Source organism: Trachurus japonicus, chromosome 9 (genome assembly GCF_045865225.1).
Source record: "Trachurus japonicus isolate A0001 chromosome 9, Traja_1.0".
Classification (NCBI taxonomy): domain Eukaryota; kingdom Metazoa; phylum Chordata; class Actinopteri; order Carangiformes; family Carangidae; genus Trachurus; species Trachurus japonicus.
In genome coordinates this window covers 21,690,095-21,702,704 of record NC_140915.1, presented here as the reverse complement: position 1 = coordinate 21,702,704, position 12,610 = coordinate 21,690,095, and the positions used below count along the sequence as shown (strand labels likewise).

Genomic DNA, 12,610 nt, shown 5'->3' with positions numbered 1-12,610 from the left:
CAGTATAACTGGGAGGGTGCTTCATTGCAATAAAAATGCCGTCTGGTACCACTTTTCCATGAAAACCTTCCACCTCTCCTTTCCTCAGTCCTATTCAAGCACTCCTCGTAGTTGCCCATTGATCTCCTTCATGAACAGCACACTGACCATTTGTGATTCACTCTTCTCTTTCACTCCCCTTCATTTTCTTTTGATACCAACTCTACCCCTTCAATAATCCCTCCTTCAAACATTTAGTGTGTGTATGATAGTGTCACGGCAAACATTAGCGCCCCCTCGTCCACTCCTTCCCCGCACTGTCCCCTCCTTAGACGGCAACCAGGGGGCGCCACTGTTGGTCCACTCTGTGCGTGAGCTTCGTACAGTAGGGCCAAAGTCCCCACCAGAAGGACACGGTCAGTAAATCTACTTTTACCCTCAGTGATGTGACCCTTTTACTCACAAAACCCCATGTACCCACACAATGTCTGAAACACCAAAGTGAGACCCCTAAATCTACGTATGTGACACCCCACGCTACCCACCACCTACCTCCGAGACCCTAACGGCATCCCTAAGCCAGCCCACCTCTGTAAACCTAGAGAAGCACATTGCTGCGTTTGTAGACAAGTCAAACATTTCAGAGTTTTCCAACATCTTCTAACTCAGTTCTCCTGAGCCCTTTCCTCACTCTATATCCTCGCCTCATCCATTGCAAACTGAGCTCCCCTCCACTACTGTCCACCTTCCCCTATCCAGTGAAAGCATGAAACACCTCCCACTGAGTGTTACCATTTTTAGACCATGTGGATAAGTTATTTGTGAACATAGTCATATAATGAATGCTCTGTAATTCTTATAAGTTTCATTTACCTTATCCTATAAGTTAAATTAAAGCTGAAGTATGTGCTTGTCTATAGGTGGACTTGTTTCGATTGTTAAGAATGTTAAGTATTGTTTGATTGAACTTAATGCATTCACTATGTATAATGCAGTTGATAGATAAGTTGTAACAGCTGCAGTGATGAATTGTATGTGGCCTGGAAAAGATTCACTTGAAAATGAGATGTCAATCTCAATGTGAATTTTTTTTGGCATGATGGCCAGAATGCAATCCACGTGACAAGAAGCAGGAACACATAGGTAATATGAGTATGGTAATTTTTTTAAGTATTCGGACTGCCCTCTATAATGTAAGTTATTTTTGTAGAGTAATATTAGATAATGTATGGTAACGCTTGCTCAATGATAGACCTAACACCCTGGAATGCGGAGCACGCAGCATGACTGCAGTGTGTGTATTCCAGATTATCTGCACTCCCTTTAAGACCTTGTAGATGTGTATTTATGTTTCTCTTTCAATATCCTCAGCTCAGAGTGTGCTTCTGTATTCTTCCCTCCATCTTTCCCCTCCTCTCTCTCGCTCTCCCGGCTTCCTGTCACATTCATGTTCACCTTCCATCCAACATTTATTTATTGCTGTTATTTTTGTTTCACCCTCATTCTCACACTCAACCACTGTGCTTACCTCGACTTGAATCCTTTTTTTTTAATTGTGCCAAAACTTTTGTTTGGCCATGTGCATGCCCTCTATTCCTCATTGCGTCATCATCTGCTTTGGTCAACACTGTTCTCCTGCTTTCACCATTATTCCAATTATCCATTCATATTGGTTGGACGGATCATATCCCATCCCCGATGCTTTGTTCCAAACAATCCATCACTGCCCTTCTCCCCTTTTCAAAATATATCATTTTCCTTCATTTCCCTACCTCTCTATTTGCCCTGCCTTTCTTTTACTTCCTTTCTCTTCTTTCCTTATCCTTTGTTCTGTCCTACTGTTTCCTTCTCTATTTCTCTCTCTCTTCGTCTTCCTTCACCCCCCTCCCTCATCATTAAACACTGTTATGGGAACTTTCTCCTTTCTGGTCCCTTCTCATCCTTCCTTTCGAATATTGTACTTCCCACCTCATATTCTTCCCAATTTACTTCCCCTCTCATCAATCTCTCTTCCCTTCTATCATTTATCACCACTGCTTCCTCTTCTGCACCCTGCTCCTCCCCCTGCCCCTCCCCACCTGCAGGACGATAAGGAGATCGACCTGGAGCACCTACACCGCCGGGTTAACAGCTTGTGCACCGAGGATGAGAGCCCCCACAAGCAATTCTCCACCTCTTCCGTCGATTTAACACCCCTAGACATGGATGCTCTGCCTGCTGCACGCCAGGCTCTCGAGCAAATCAGTGATTTCCGCAACACCCACATTACCACCACCACCTTCATCCCTGAGCAGATCCAGACCCTCAGCCGCAGCCTCTCTGCCAAAGCTGCCGCTGGATTTTCCGCTGGTTTCGGTAGCGGTGGCGGGGGTGTCCTCCAGGACCACCGGACTGGCGGGGTGGGCCCTTTCAGGCAGAGGGCCCCCAACGGTGGCTTCTTCCGCAGCCCCATTAAAACAATGTCCTCCATCCCCTACCAGCCCACAGGTCCAGGACCCAACTTTGGATATGGCAATGATCCAGACAGGGGCACCTCCATATGAGGAGTTTCTAAGGATACAGTTGGTTCAGGAGGAAGAGGAGGAGAAGGAGCAGAAGGAGGAGGCGTGGTGGTTAGAGTCAGTCATGGGGTGGTACAACAAATACATTACGGCTAAGCTACAAAGTCAGAAGATAGAGATCAGTGTACATAGGAATCTCTCTGTTTTATATGTTGAGATGATGAAGTAGGTGGAGGGGTGTTTCTTATCCTCCTGCAAACCATGCTGGTGAGGTGCAAGAAGGGAAGTAGGGGGGTGGGGGGGGTCTTGAATCTTTGCTTTGTTGTTGTTCTTGTGATTGTTTGGGGGATTATTTTGGGGGATATGTGTGAAAGGGGATCTTTTTTATTCGTTCTGTTCTATGACATGAGGACTGCCTCGTGTAAAGAGGAGATGTGCTGAAACAACCTGACTCCTGTTACTGTCAGAACCCCACCTGAGAGGGGATAGTTTATATGACTCCAACCACAGCAAATATTTCTACATTCTTGTGAGCTCCAGGGCTGCCATTTGTTGAAGACTGGTTGTATCTTTAGCCAAGAAACAACAACTAATAAGCAATTATGGGGTAGAAGTTATTTTATGAAGGTACTACATATAACCAATAGTTTTGTCTGTAGCCCTGTGAATGCACACAGCAGCCCCTTGAAGTTTTCAAACGCCCCCCCTCTCAGTGAATATTGGAAGATTCCACTTCTCCAGGTTTACTCTGCCTTTTCACTCTGTGGGAGTCCATGCTCAGTTTTCTCTTCTTCCCTGGTGTTGTTTCACCAATACCCGGGGTTCTAAATCTGTAATCATCGCCAAGATGGTGTCCACACAGTGGCCTGACTAGACCTAAGACTTTGCAGCTGAACACATGCTGACACCTCGATGGTGCATCGGTCTGAAAACTGTTGAAATGCCATGACAGTGCAACAGTATGACACTGTAAAATCACCAGTTTGGTGCATCGATCTTAAACTATTTCTGCCATTTTGGTGCATCAGCCTGAAACTGTTTTCACCATTTTGATGCATATTAAAGACTCTTTATCAATCCCACTGCACTGTACCAGTGCCCACAGACCTGTAAGTGATTGTATGTAGATCTGACCTTTTCTCACCTGTATTGTGTGCTTTTCAAGTAAAGGTGAGATCCTCTAATCAGACTCTGAGGGATAGTAAAAAGGGATGATAAAAAAAGAAGAAAAAAACAACTTAAAGAAAAACACATAAAAGACAAGCTGAAAGACTTCAAGAAGCTTATGCTGATTATATGTCTTTTATTGAATTTTGTTTTTGAAAAAAAAAATAGATTTTAATGCGTGGAATGTGTTTTGGTCAGGAAGTACAAAAAATAACATTGTTCTGAGCTGTCTACTTGTTTTTTCCCTCAGCAAACTTTGAAAAACTGCTAAATGAGTGCTGTAGTCTCTGGTTTTGCATCATTGTCATTCAAACTTTTACTTTCCTTTGTTTTGCTTAATTTTACTGCTGCCATGGCCTGGGTGTTTAAAAGATAAAAATTCATTCCGTAAGGTCATGTCATGTTCGAGTTCATTGATCACTTGTCAGGTTCAACTGGTGAAATTGAGTTGATTTTGTGTTGAGGAGAAGCCATTGCAACAGCATCTTCAGTACAGGCCTTATGTCAACTAGAGAGTTGTACCCTTCCAATTTCCAGTCAAACCCAAAATATCAGCGTATACTGGAAACGTGTAAGAGCAGCAAATCAGCATTTGTGCTTTAGGGTCATGGGAATATCACGAAGAGTCAACGGCCATCGGAACCCAGTGGCTGCCTTTTATGAGACGAGTCCGAAATATACTTCTATTTCATATCTGTAATGTTAAGGGTACTCTGTAATGTTAAGGGTACTGTTTATATAACTTGTTTTTTTAAAGTGCCAATTACATAAAATGAGACCATTAAGGTGCATTTTGGGGTGGGGAAGAGGAATGGTACATTAAAAGCATTAAAGGATTATTTTGTGGATTAGGGGATTGGGTGGTAAAATGGAACCAAACCTTTTTCACTAACACTGTATTAATAATTGATAATGTTAGTTGTTTAGAACAAGTTTTCAGTTTGTTATCTTTAAGAACTAAAACCGCAAAATGTTGTGCGTAGAGAACTCAGTCAAGCCACAGTGTTTTGAAGCAAGCGTTCTTAGGCATTCTTTTCTTATATTAGGCTACAGTATGGCTATTGAATGACAAATAGGACACAGACATTTAAAAAGTTTTATTTAGTATAAATGAAAGAGACATTATAAAATGTATATTTTACATGTTGATGCTATTTTTCTTTAACAAAAGAGAAGAGTATATCATGATGAGCTTTAGTGCTGAGTTTAGCAGTCACATTACTGCATTTGGTTTTCCCTTGTCCTGCCCTGGTCAACATAAACACAAACTCTGCTTCTCTCATGTCATCTTGAGTTCATTCTATTATTTGCTGGCTAAATAACAAAAAGTGGCAAGTTGATCAAAAAGAAAGCATGCACAAACTTGCTATTGCGCTATCTGTTAACATTTTTAATTTCATACATAGAACTACAGGATTTACTTGATAATTTTCAAAAATTTATGATGTACAGTATTTAATATAGGCATATTTTGTTGTATGTGTTGCATATTATTCAAAAACTGAACAAACTTGGGCCTCTGTTACAAGTGGCAAAGCTTTCTGTGTATAATTTGTCTAATAAACAGGTTTTCTACAGTGGGATCGTATTTGTTGTCTTTGCTAATCTAGACAACCATGAATGACAGGTGGTAGAAAACAAATTGTGAATGTTATTATTCTCTCTGATTTAAGGGCTGACCTCCATCATGGCAACCTGGAAAAACAAAAAAGGCACGTCACAGATGAACAACTTCTCTGAGCTGAAAGTCACATTGAAGAAGCTTCTGCATAACAAGTGTCACTGTCTGCTCTTTTTAGTGAACAGAGGCATGATCAGCGAATAACCAAATGCAGAGTTAACATCCTCCCACAGGATTGGCAGAGTTCCTCCACTCTGCCAGTGTTCACAAGATACAAGCACAAGTCCCATCCTACTGGTAAGTTTATACAGGTATGTAATCACACTTGCATCAAGACAGTTACGCTACAGGGTTTTTCAATTCTCAGTTGCCTTTTATATTTTCAGTAGTGGACAAAGGACAACTGATGTGTGGTGTGAGACAAGGATCTTGAGGAATCAGTCAACAAATGTGAATGAGTCTGCATAAAAATCCAGTCATAAGGTTCAAAGCTAGCATTCATTTATTTATTGGTTTATGGGACAATGCAACACTAATCAACAGTATTAAACTGCAAATGAGCCAGAGTTAGCCAGTAAGGCTCATTTTCATCTGTTGTCCCTGGCCAGGAAGGCAACCTGAAAATCAAAAAGGGCAACAATTAAGTAATGCATTAAAATATAACTTGCATATGAATTTACCAAGTAAAGGACTTGAGAAGGTTTGTAAACTTATTCGTCACCTTTTTCATTTTAAATACCAATTAATCCAGAACAAGTCAAAATGATTGAGGCGGGCAGGGTGTCCTATTTTGCTGATGAAAAGGATTTGAGCCCTTGTAGCTGCAAATTGTAAAACCTTTTGTGCGGGGGGTGGGGGGTGAGGGGGGGTTTGGGTTAAAACAAAGTGTAAATAAATTGGTTTTAATTGACTGGGTTGATATGGGATGAATTTTATGTGTGAAACAGATTTTAAGTTCAAGCATGAGCAGAGCTTTTGTGTCCTTCACTTCAAATGGGCCATCACTTCAAAGGCCTGTTTGCTGCTGTTAACAGTTGGATAGACACACTGCTGAGGACAACCGCTGTCAAGTTCGATGAAGCACTAGTTTGTAGTAACCTTTTGCAACCAGAGAGAGGCAGTGTTAAGCTCTCCCAAATGTCAGTGAGATTTCCATGCCTCCTCACTGAGTTCTATCAGTATGTTTTATGACAAGATTAATGTTGCCAAAATTGTTGAAAAATAATGTAGATAGGATGGGTTGTGATGACTTTGATTTCTACTGCGCATAGTGAGTGACAACCAACTTGACGTGAAGCTATATGTTTTCTTACTGTAGGGGAGAGGTCACAGTCAGCACCTCCATGTATTCCTAAATATGATCTTCATTTTCTGTCATTTCATATCCATGTAGCAATTCTGCTAAAGTCATTCTGCTTCAATAAATGTTTTTGCAGTTTCTGGGGGTAAGCAGGGTTTTGGGCACAAATATGTAGATTTTTTTCTAGTTAAAGTAATAGGCTACCTAAGCAACTATAGCTCAACAACAGTGTAAGAACACATACTGAAATTATCTGCACAGCAGGGGCCTTATGCAGGTAGACGTGCTTAACTATCAGAAACTAAATGTAGGCCTGCTTCAAGTATCAGAAGGTGATATACTTGGCCTAAATGATTACATTTGTACTGATGCTTGTGGTCAGGTGCAGCATTAGATATGAATTAATACTTCATAATTATTCTGAGCATTATATATGGCTATCTCTAACTTAATTTAATGCAGTATGTCTCTCTCAAGTAGGGCGCTTGAGTAGTAAATGTGAAGATGCTTCCCACTGGCCAGAATTAATTAGCTATACTTTTCCAGGTATTGACAAACTGGAGACAGAAAAGTTGCCCTGGTGGTTAATTTCAGATTGCACGTTTTGTCGACTTAATTAAAACCAGTTTGGTAAATTAAATAAAGGATACAGTTTGGTTTTGAAATCCCTGCTCCCCTCACTCCAGTCTCGTGCCCGTCGCGCCTCGGTCTCCCGGGAGACGGGAATGAGCAGCGGCAGCACGCAGACTCCTCTCGCCCATTGGAATGGGAGCCCCCTCCTCTCCATAGAGGAGCCCCCCAGGCGTGACCAATGGAACATAGAGTCTCTATTGTGGCTGCGACACTTTAATAATCGCCAGCTACAATATCCAACCTGTCGGTAGCTTCAGGAGCCCGGCCCGGCCCGTTGGATGGGGGGCTTGTAGGTGGGAAGAGGGGGCGAACGCTCGGCGCCAGACCTCTAGCCCGAAAGACGTCCCCGTGATGAATACATGAATAAAATATAGAAAAGACTGATGTCGGGTTATCTCTGAAATTGTGGGATTCCTTCCCACATGTTGTGTTTTTCTCTCCAATTTCCAGCGCCCTTGTTTTCAGGTTATGGACCGAAACCCATATTTTTAAACTATTGTTAACCTCTATAGTATAGTGCCCCACTTGATGTCAGAGTTGTGATGTTTATAGAGCCACTGGCTACTGCCTGTGATGTCGTTAATGGCAATTTAATGTTGCAGACAAAAGGCTGGGGCTAAGCAGAGATCTATAACAGGTAGTCTTGCTGCCCCCTTGATCACTGTGCCTCATACATTGGGCTACTGTATTTAACATGTAGCTGACGCTATGTCCTTTTTACCCAAAATCGGCCATGGCAATTAGGTTAAATAGCCGATTTCCACCCAGTAATTAGCCTATTGTTCATTAGCCGGGTTAGGTCTGAAGTTTGCATCTCAGTAAGCATCGTTTAGCTTTGATCAGCAGACGGCTTCCTCGCTGGTTAAAATTTTGAAATTGTTATCTATAACAACTTTTATTTATTTATTGCACCTGTCTCTACACCTGTCATTAGGGTAAGATGAGCGATAATGACTGATTTGAAAAGAGGATACAAAAATTAGATAACTTGTACTATCATAGCCTGAGGGCAGTGTGTCTGTGTGTGTGTGTGTGTGTGTGTGTGTGTGTGTGTGTGTGTGTGTGTGTGTGTGTGTGTGTGTGTGTGTGTGTGTGTGTGTGTGTGTGTACTTTCTCCTCGCTGCGCTTCCAGTTGCAACCGCGCGCCACATACAGCTCGTGTCTGTACGGAAACAGTGTTGAGCGCAAGACCCCTGCTCATGTTTCCGCTCCCTGTGAAGCCCTTTCTACCGACAGGGCGTTCCGAGAGCTGGATCAAAAGGTTTTTAGAACCGCTACAAAAGAAAAATGGAAACTGGAGATGATCTTAGAATGAATGAATTGACAATGAGCGCGCGAGCCCCAGGAGCCGCAAAGATTTTTTTTTTTTTTTTTGCCTTTTTTGTGTGTGTGCGTGTGTACTTTACACAGTCAGTCCAGAGTTTTCCATTTCATCAGGCCTTATATCAGTCAACTCCTATTCTTTGTGTTTGTGGTATTTTTGTTTAATTAAAAATGTGCTAGATGTCTACCTCCTGTAATTAGATTGAACTCCATATTTTGTATTTTTTGTTTCATCTCTTACAGTAGTTTTACCAACTTAGACATGTATGTGATGCACTAGTTCGTATATGGGACACAAGTGCAGCATTGCGGGGTTAACATGGCAAACAGAGTTGAAGATGGCAAACACTTCTCAAACTCTCCGGCTCCCTCTCTTTCCTTCTCTCGCTCTCACATCCCTGAGAAGTAAGACAGACACGCGGACAGGTAGGAATTGTGTCCCAGCTGCGCACGTCTCGCGTTGTCCACGCTTCATACCTAAACCCGTCGCCTCCCCCTGCAGTGCACGTGCGTCCTGTGGGAGGTTCCCCTTACCTCCCTTGCGTTAAACACTCCTTAAATCGTTACGTTATCATAAACAGTTTGGCTTCTGGGGGCCATAATCATCTCTCTCGGGCTTTACCGAGGCTTCTCATTGGACGTCAACACGCGACCAGCGCGAGGAGGGGGGCTCCCAGACGCGTGCCGCTTTTTAAACCGACGCCGCGCCTTGAGACACCAGAGAAGGAGTCCCGCACGCGACCGTTATATCCACACAGTGCGACAGCAGAGCAGTGCGTGACTCCAAGAATTTGTTTCCAGTTACTGCCTGCCGGTGTAACTCTTCCTACCTGTTGCGGTTTTGGAAACATGGAAGTCCTGAGTGTGGACGACTGGAGCAAGGGCGCACTGGAGGCGGTGGCCGCCCTGGGCTCGCGGCAGCACAGCGCGAGGGGCGGGAAGCAGCAGCTCGAGGAGTCCTGCTACGAACCTGGACTGACGCTCGTGGACAGCGGCAGTGACCCACGCGCCTGGCTGGCTTCAGTGCAGCCTTCTGGCACCTGCGCGGCACACGCCACCTCACCCGACTACCTGCGGCACTCGCCCTGCCCGAGCACCGGCTCCTACCAAGGTGAGAAACGCTGTTTATGAATGATTTACTGCTTGGACGACATTTCACCGCAGTGCCACCTGCATCATGTTCAACAGACAGACGAGGTTTACATAGGACTGCATGGGCCAAGTGCTTTTCCATAGGCTAGACATAGGCAGACACAATCACAACTGTACTTGAGTGAAAAGTTTGTTCAGGAACTTGAAGCATTAACATGCCTTTGGTTATCAGATCTACATCCATGCCTTTAGTATTCAGTACTATCAAACGAAACCAAATCATTGAATTTTTTGTTTCCTTTTTTCAGAGAGTGGTTCTCCGGGGTCATCAGGCCATCCCAGCCCTCCCAGCTACAGAAAATCTGCCAAGAGCCCCTCCTCTTCTTCGCTCAAAGTCAGGGACCTGTGCCGTCTTAAAGGCACGGCCCCAGGTCCCGCTGAGGAGGAATCCCAGAGACAGAGAGCCCCGTCCAGCAGACCGGTCAATGGGGTCCAGAAACAGAGGCGCGTGGCCGCCAACGCGCGCGAAAGGAGGCGGATGCACGGGCTTAACCACGCGTTCGACGAGCTGCGCAGCGTCATCCCGGCGTTTGACAACGACAAGAAACTCTCCAAATATGAAACTTTACAGATGGCGCAAATTTACATCAACGCGCTGGCCGACCTGCTCGAGGGTCCGGTCGCTTCCAACAGCAGCAGCGGCAGCAGCAGCAGCAGCAGCAGCGATATCTCCGACAGTAACAACTCGCCAAAGTGTGACATTATGATTTCTTCCGCTGTAAGTTTTGACGGAGCGAAAGACAGGGCTTCCCCTTCACCGACGACGTGCAGGACAGCGGCGTCTGTGTCCGGCTCAGGTGGCAGCTTACCTGTCCACATCAGCGGGGCGCCTTTCCGCTCCTCCTTCGACGACGGCTCATTTTCCGCCATGGTTGATGAAGCGATGTGCTCGCCATCTCCTTCATCCTCCACCCTGCCGACAGGAGGTGGAAGGAAAGAGTCTCCCCGGAGCGACGGAGAGTTTTCCCCGCACTCCCACTTCAGTGACTCCGATGAAATAGCGATGGAGCTCCACTCCAGCGAAGACGACGACCTTTCAGAACTGAAGCTATCCAGCCGCCGCCACCACCACCACCACCACCACCACGTTGTTTCTTTCTGAATTATTAAAGATAAAACGCTATAACTATATTGAAAGTTCACTACAGCCGACAACAAAATAGTGTCAGTCCGTGTCAACCATACCTGTTGCTAAGAAAAATGCATTTTTTGAGAAAATAGAAATTTTAGCTTCTTTAAGAAAAAGTCAAGTTCAATTTTTAACAAAAGTTCTATCCTATCAACTTGTTGCATAGTTGAGAATATTTTCTAATGTGATTACAGTCCTAATTTGGTTCTGCCAATAGATGTATAGCCTATAATTTCCAGTTTCCATGGAGACGTGGCTGGAAGACCCCTCTGCCATGTCGCGAGCAGCACTGCCATGGGTATTTCCCACGTCATTCCGACCAAAAAGCTGTCTTCCACAAAATCATACCTGTATGCGTAATTGTTTATATTTGATAATGTGAAGAAGAAAAAAAAAACATTTTGTAGCCGTAAAATGCGAATTGTTATGATTTATGTTTTTGTTAATTGTTTATATGTTTTCTGTATTGCAACTTCAAAAGTTCATGATGTGCACTTTAAAAAAAACTCAGCCAGAGGCTTGAGAAATACGAATTTTGTTTTCAAACCAACAATATTGTTTTGATTTGTTTGATAGTGTAGTAGTCTATACTGCCAATTCCATACAAATAGCCTATTTAATGTAGCCATCATTGCTGCCTTCTTTTGTATTTTCTTTTGTATCTTCAGATGAACTTGTGTGTCTTTTGCTTTCACTGGATGAGATTAATTGACATGTATTTATTGCTGTTTCATTTGATTTGCTTTTTATAACTCCATAGTTAAAATTTGCTGAAACAAGCTAAAGATTTGCCATTTATTGTTATATTAATTTGATGTTGGGAATAAAAAAAGAAAATCATAACGAAATGTTTCTTTGTCTCTGTTTCCACACAGACTTTTTAGTGACTGCAATGGACTCATAAGGCCTGACTGTATTTTTTTAATATCTCCCCATAAGCCATAATAATAATAATAATAATAATAATTAATAAAACAAGTGTTATCGTACTAACAAAATAATAATAATATAATTTTATTCAAAACAAGTTTACTGCGAACTATGTCTCAGTTGTTTTAGCTGACAATTACATTATAATAACACATGCATCATATAACATTTTGTTGGATATATTAATCGAAAAGAGGTATACGTACAAGATTTTTACCATGTTGCCTATTATAAGCTAATAAAAAATATATATATAAACCAAGTCAGGAGATAATGAAGTGCAATGAAGTTTAATGGTTGACCACTGAAATGATAAAGGTAAAGTATCTGTGGGCGAAGCTACTTCAGAATGCAATTTCCATTTAATTTAAATATACTTTCAACATTTGATGCCTTCTTATGTAAGGCTAATGTATTAAAACAGCTACATGAAACACGTCCATCACGCGCGCCCGCTGGCCATATGCTGCAGGTGCACGCGCCCCCTGGCCTACAGACCTGTGATTGAGTGCAAGCTACTAAATTGTAACGTTAACTCCGACTTCGACGCAGAGAAACACTGCACTAAATTACAGCACAGACTTGTTTTCTTGCGACAAACTTTTTGGCGAAAGTTTCCCCCCCCTCCTGAACGGTTGCCACGTCGCCCGGTTGGTGAATACCAGATTTGGTAATAGGGAGTGTGCATTAATTTCAGGCTATTGTTGGCAGGCTCGTGGGCCGAGGTGTTGGATGGCCTCAATGAAGCACGCGCTGTCAGCTGGTGAGCGCTCACGGGTCCCCGCCGTGTCCCCGAGGACCTGACTCGAGAGGGTACACACACTTGCCCAACTGAAGAAAGACCGAGACACACACACACACACACACACACCCTC

General features: G+C 43.3%; 2 protein-coding genes across 4 annotated transcripts in view; both read left to right on the top strand.

Annotated features, from left to right (window-relative positions):
- Positions 1-5,224, top strand: part of grid2 (glutamate receptor, ionotropic, delta 2) — a 506,792-nt gene extending 501,568 nt beyond the window's left edge. For all 3 annotated transcript variants that reach the window (XR_015036585.1, XM_085786556.1, XM_085786555.1), the window contains one exon: positions 2,064-5,224. Coding sequence is in view for 2 of the 3 variants with exons in the window: in XM_085786555.1 (XP_085642681.1) it covers positions 2,064-2,522 (459 nt within the window). In the remaining variant the exon portion in view is untranslated. The remainder of the gene's footprint in view (positions 1-2,063) is intronic.
- A 3,951-nt stretch (positions 5,225-9,175) lies between these two features.
- atoh1a (atonal bHLH transcription factor 1a) lies at positions 9,176-11,627 on the top strand. Its single transcript, XM_085788159.1, has 2 exons — positions 9,176-9,635; positions 9,925-11,627. The coding sequence occupies exons 1-2, from the start codon at positions 9,374-9,376 to the stop codon at positions 10,776-10,778; spliced, it is 1,116 nt and encodes a 371-aa protein (XP_085644285.1). The 5' UTR covers positions 9,176-9,373; the 3' UTR covers positions 10,779-11,627.
- Positions 11,628-12,610: the final 983 nt, after the last annotated feature.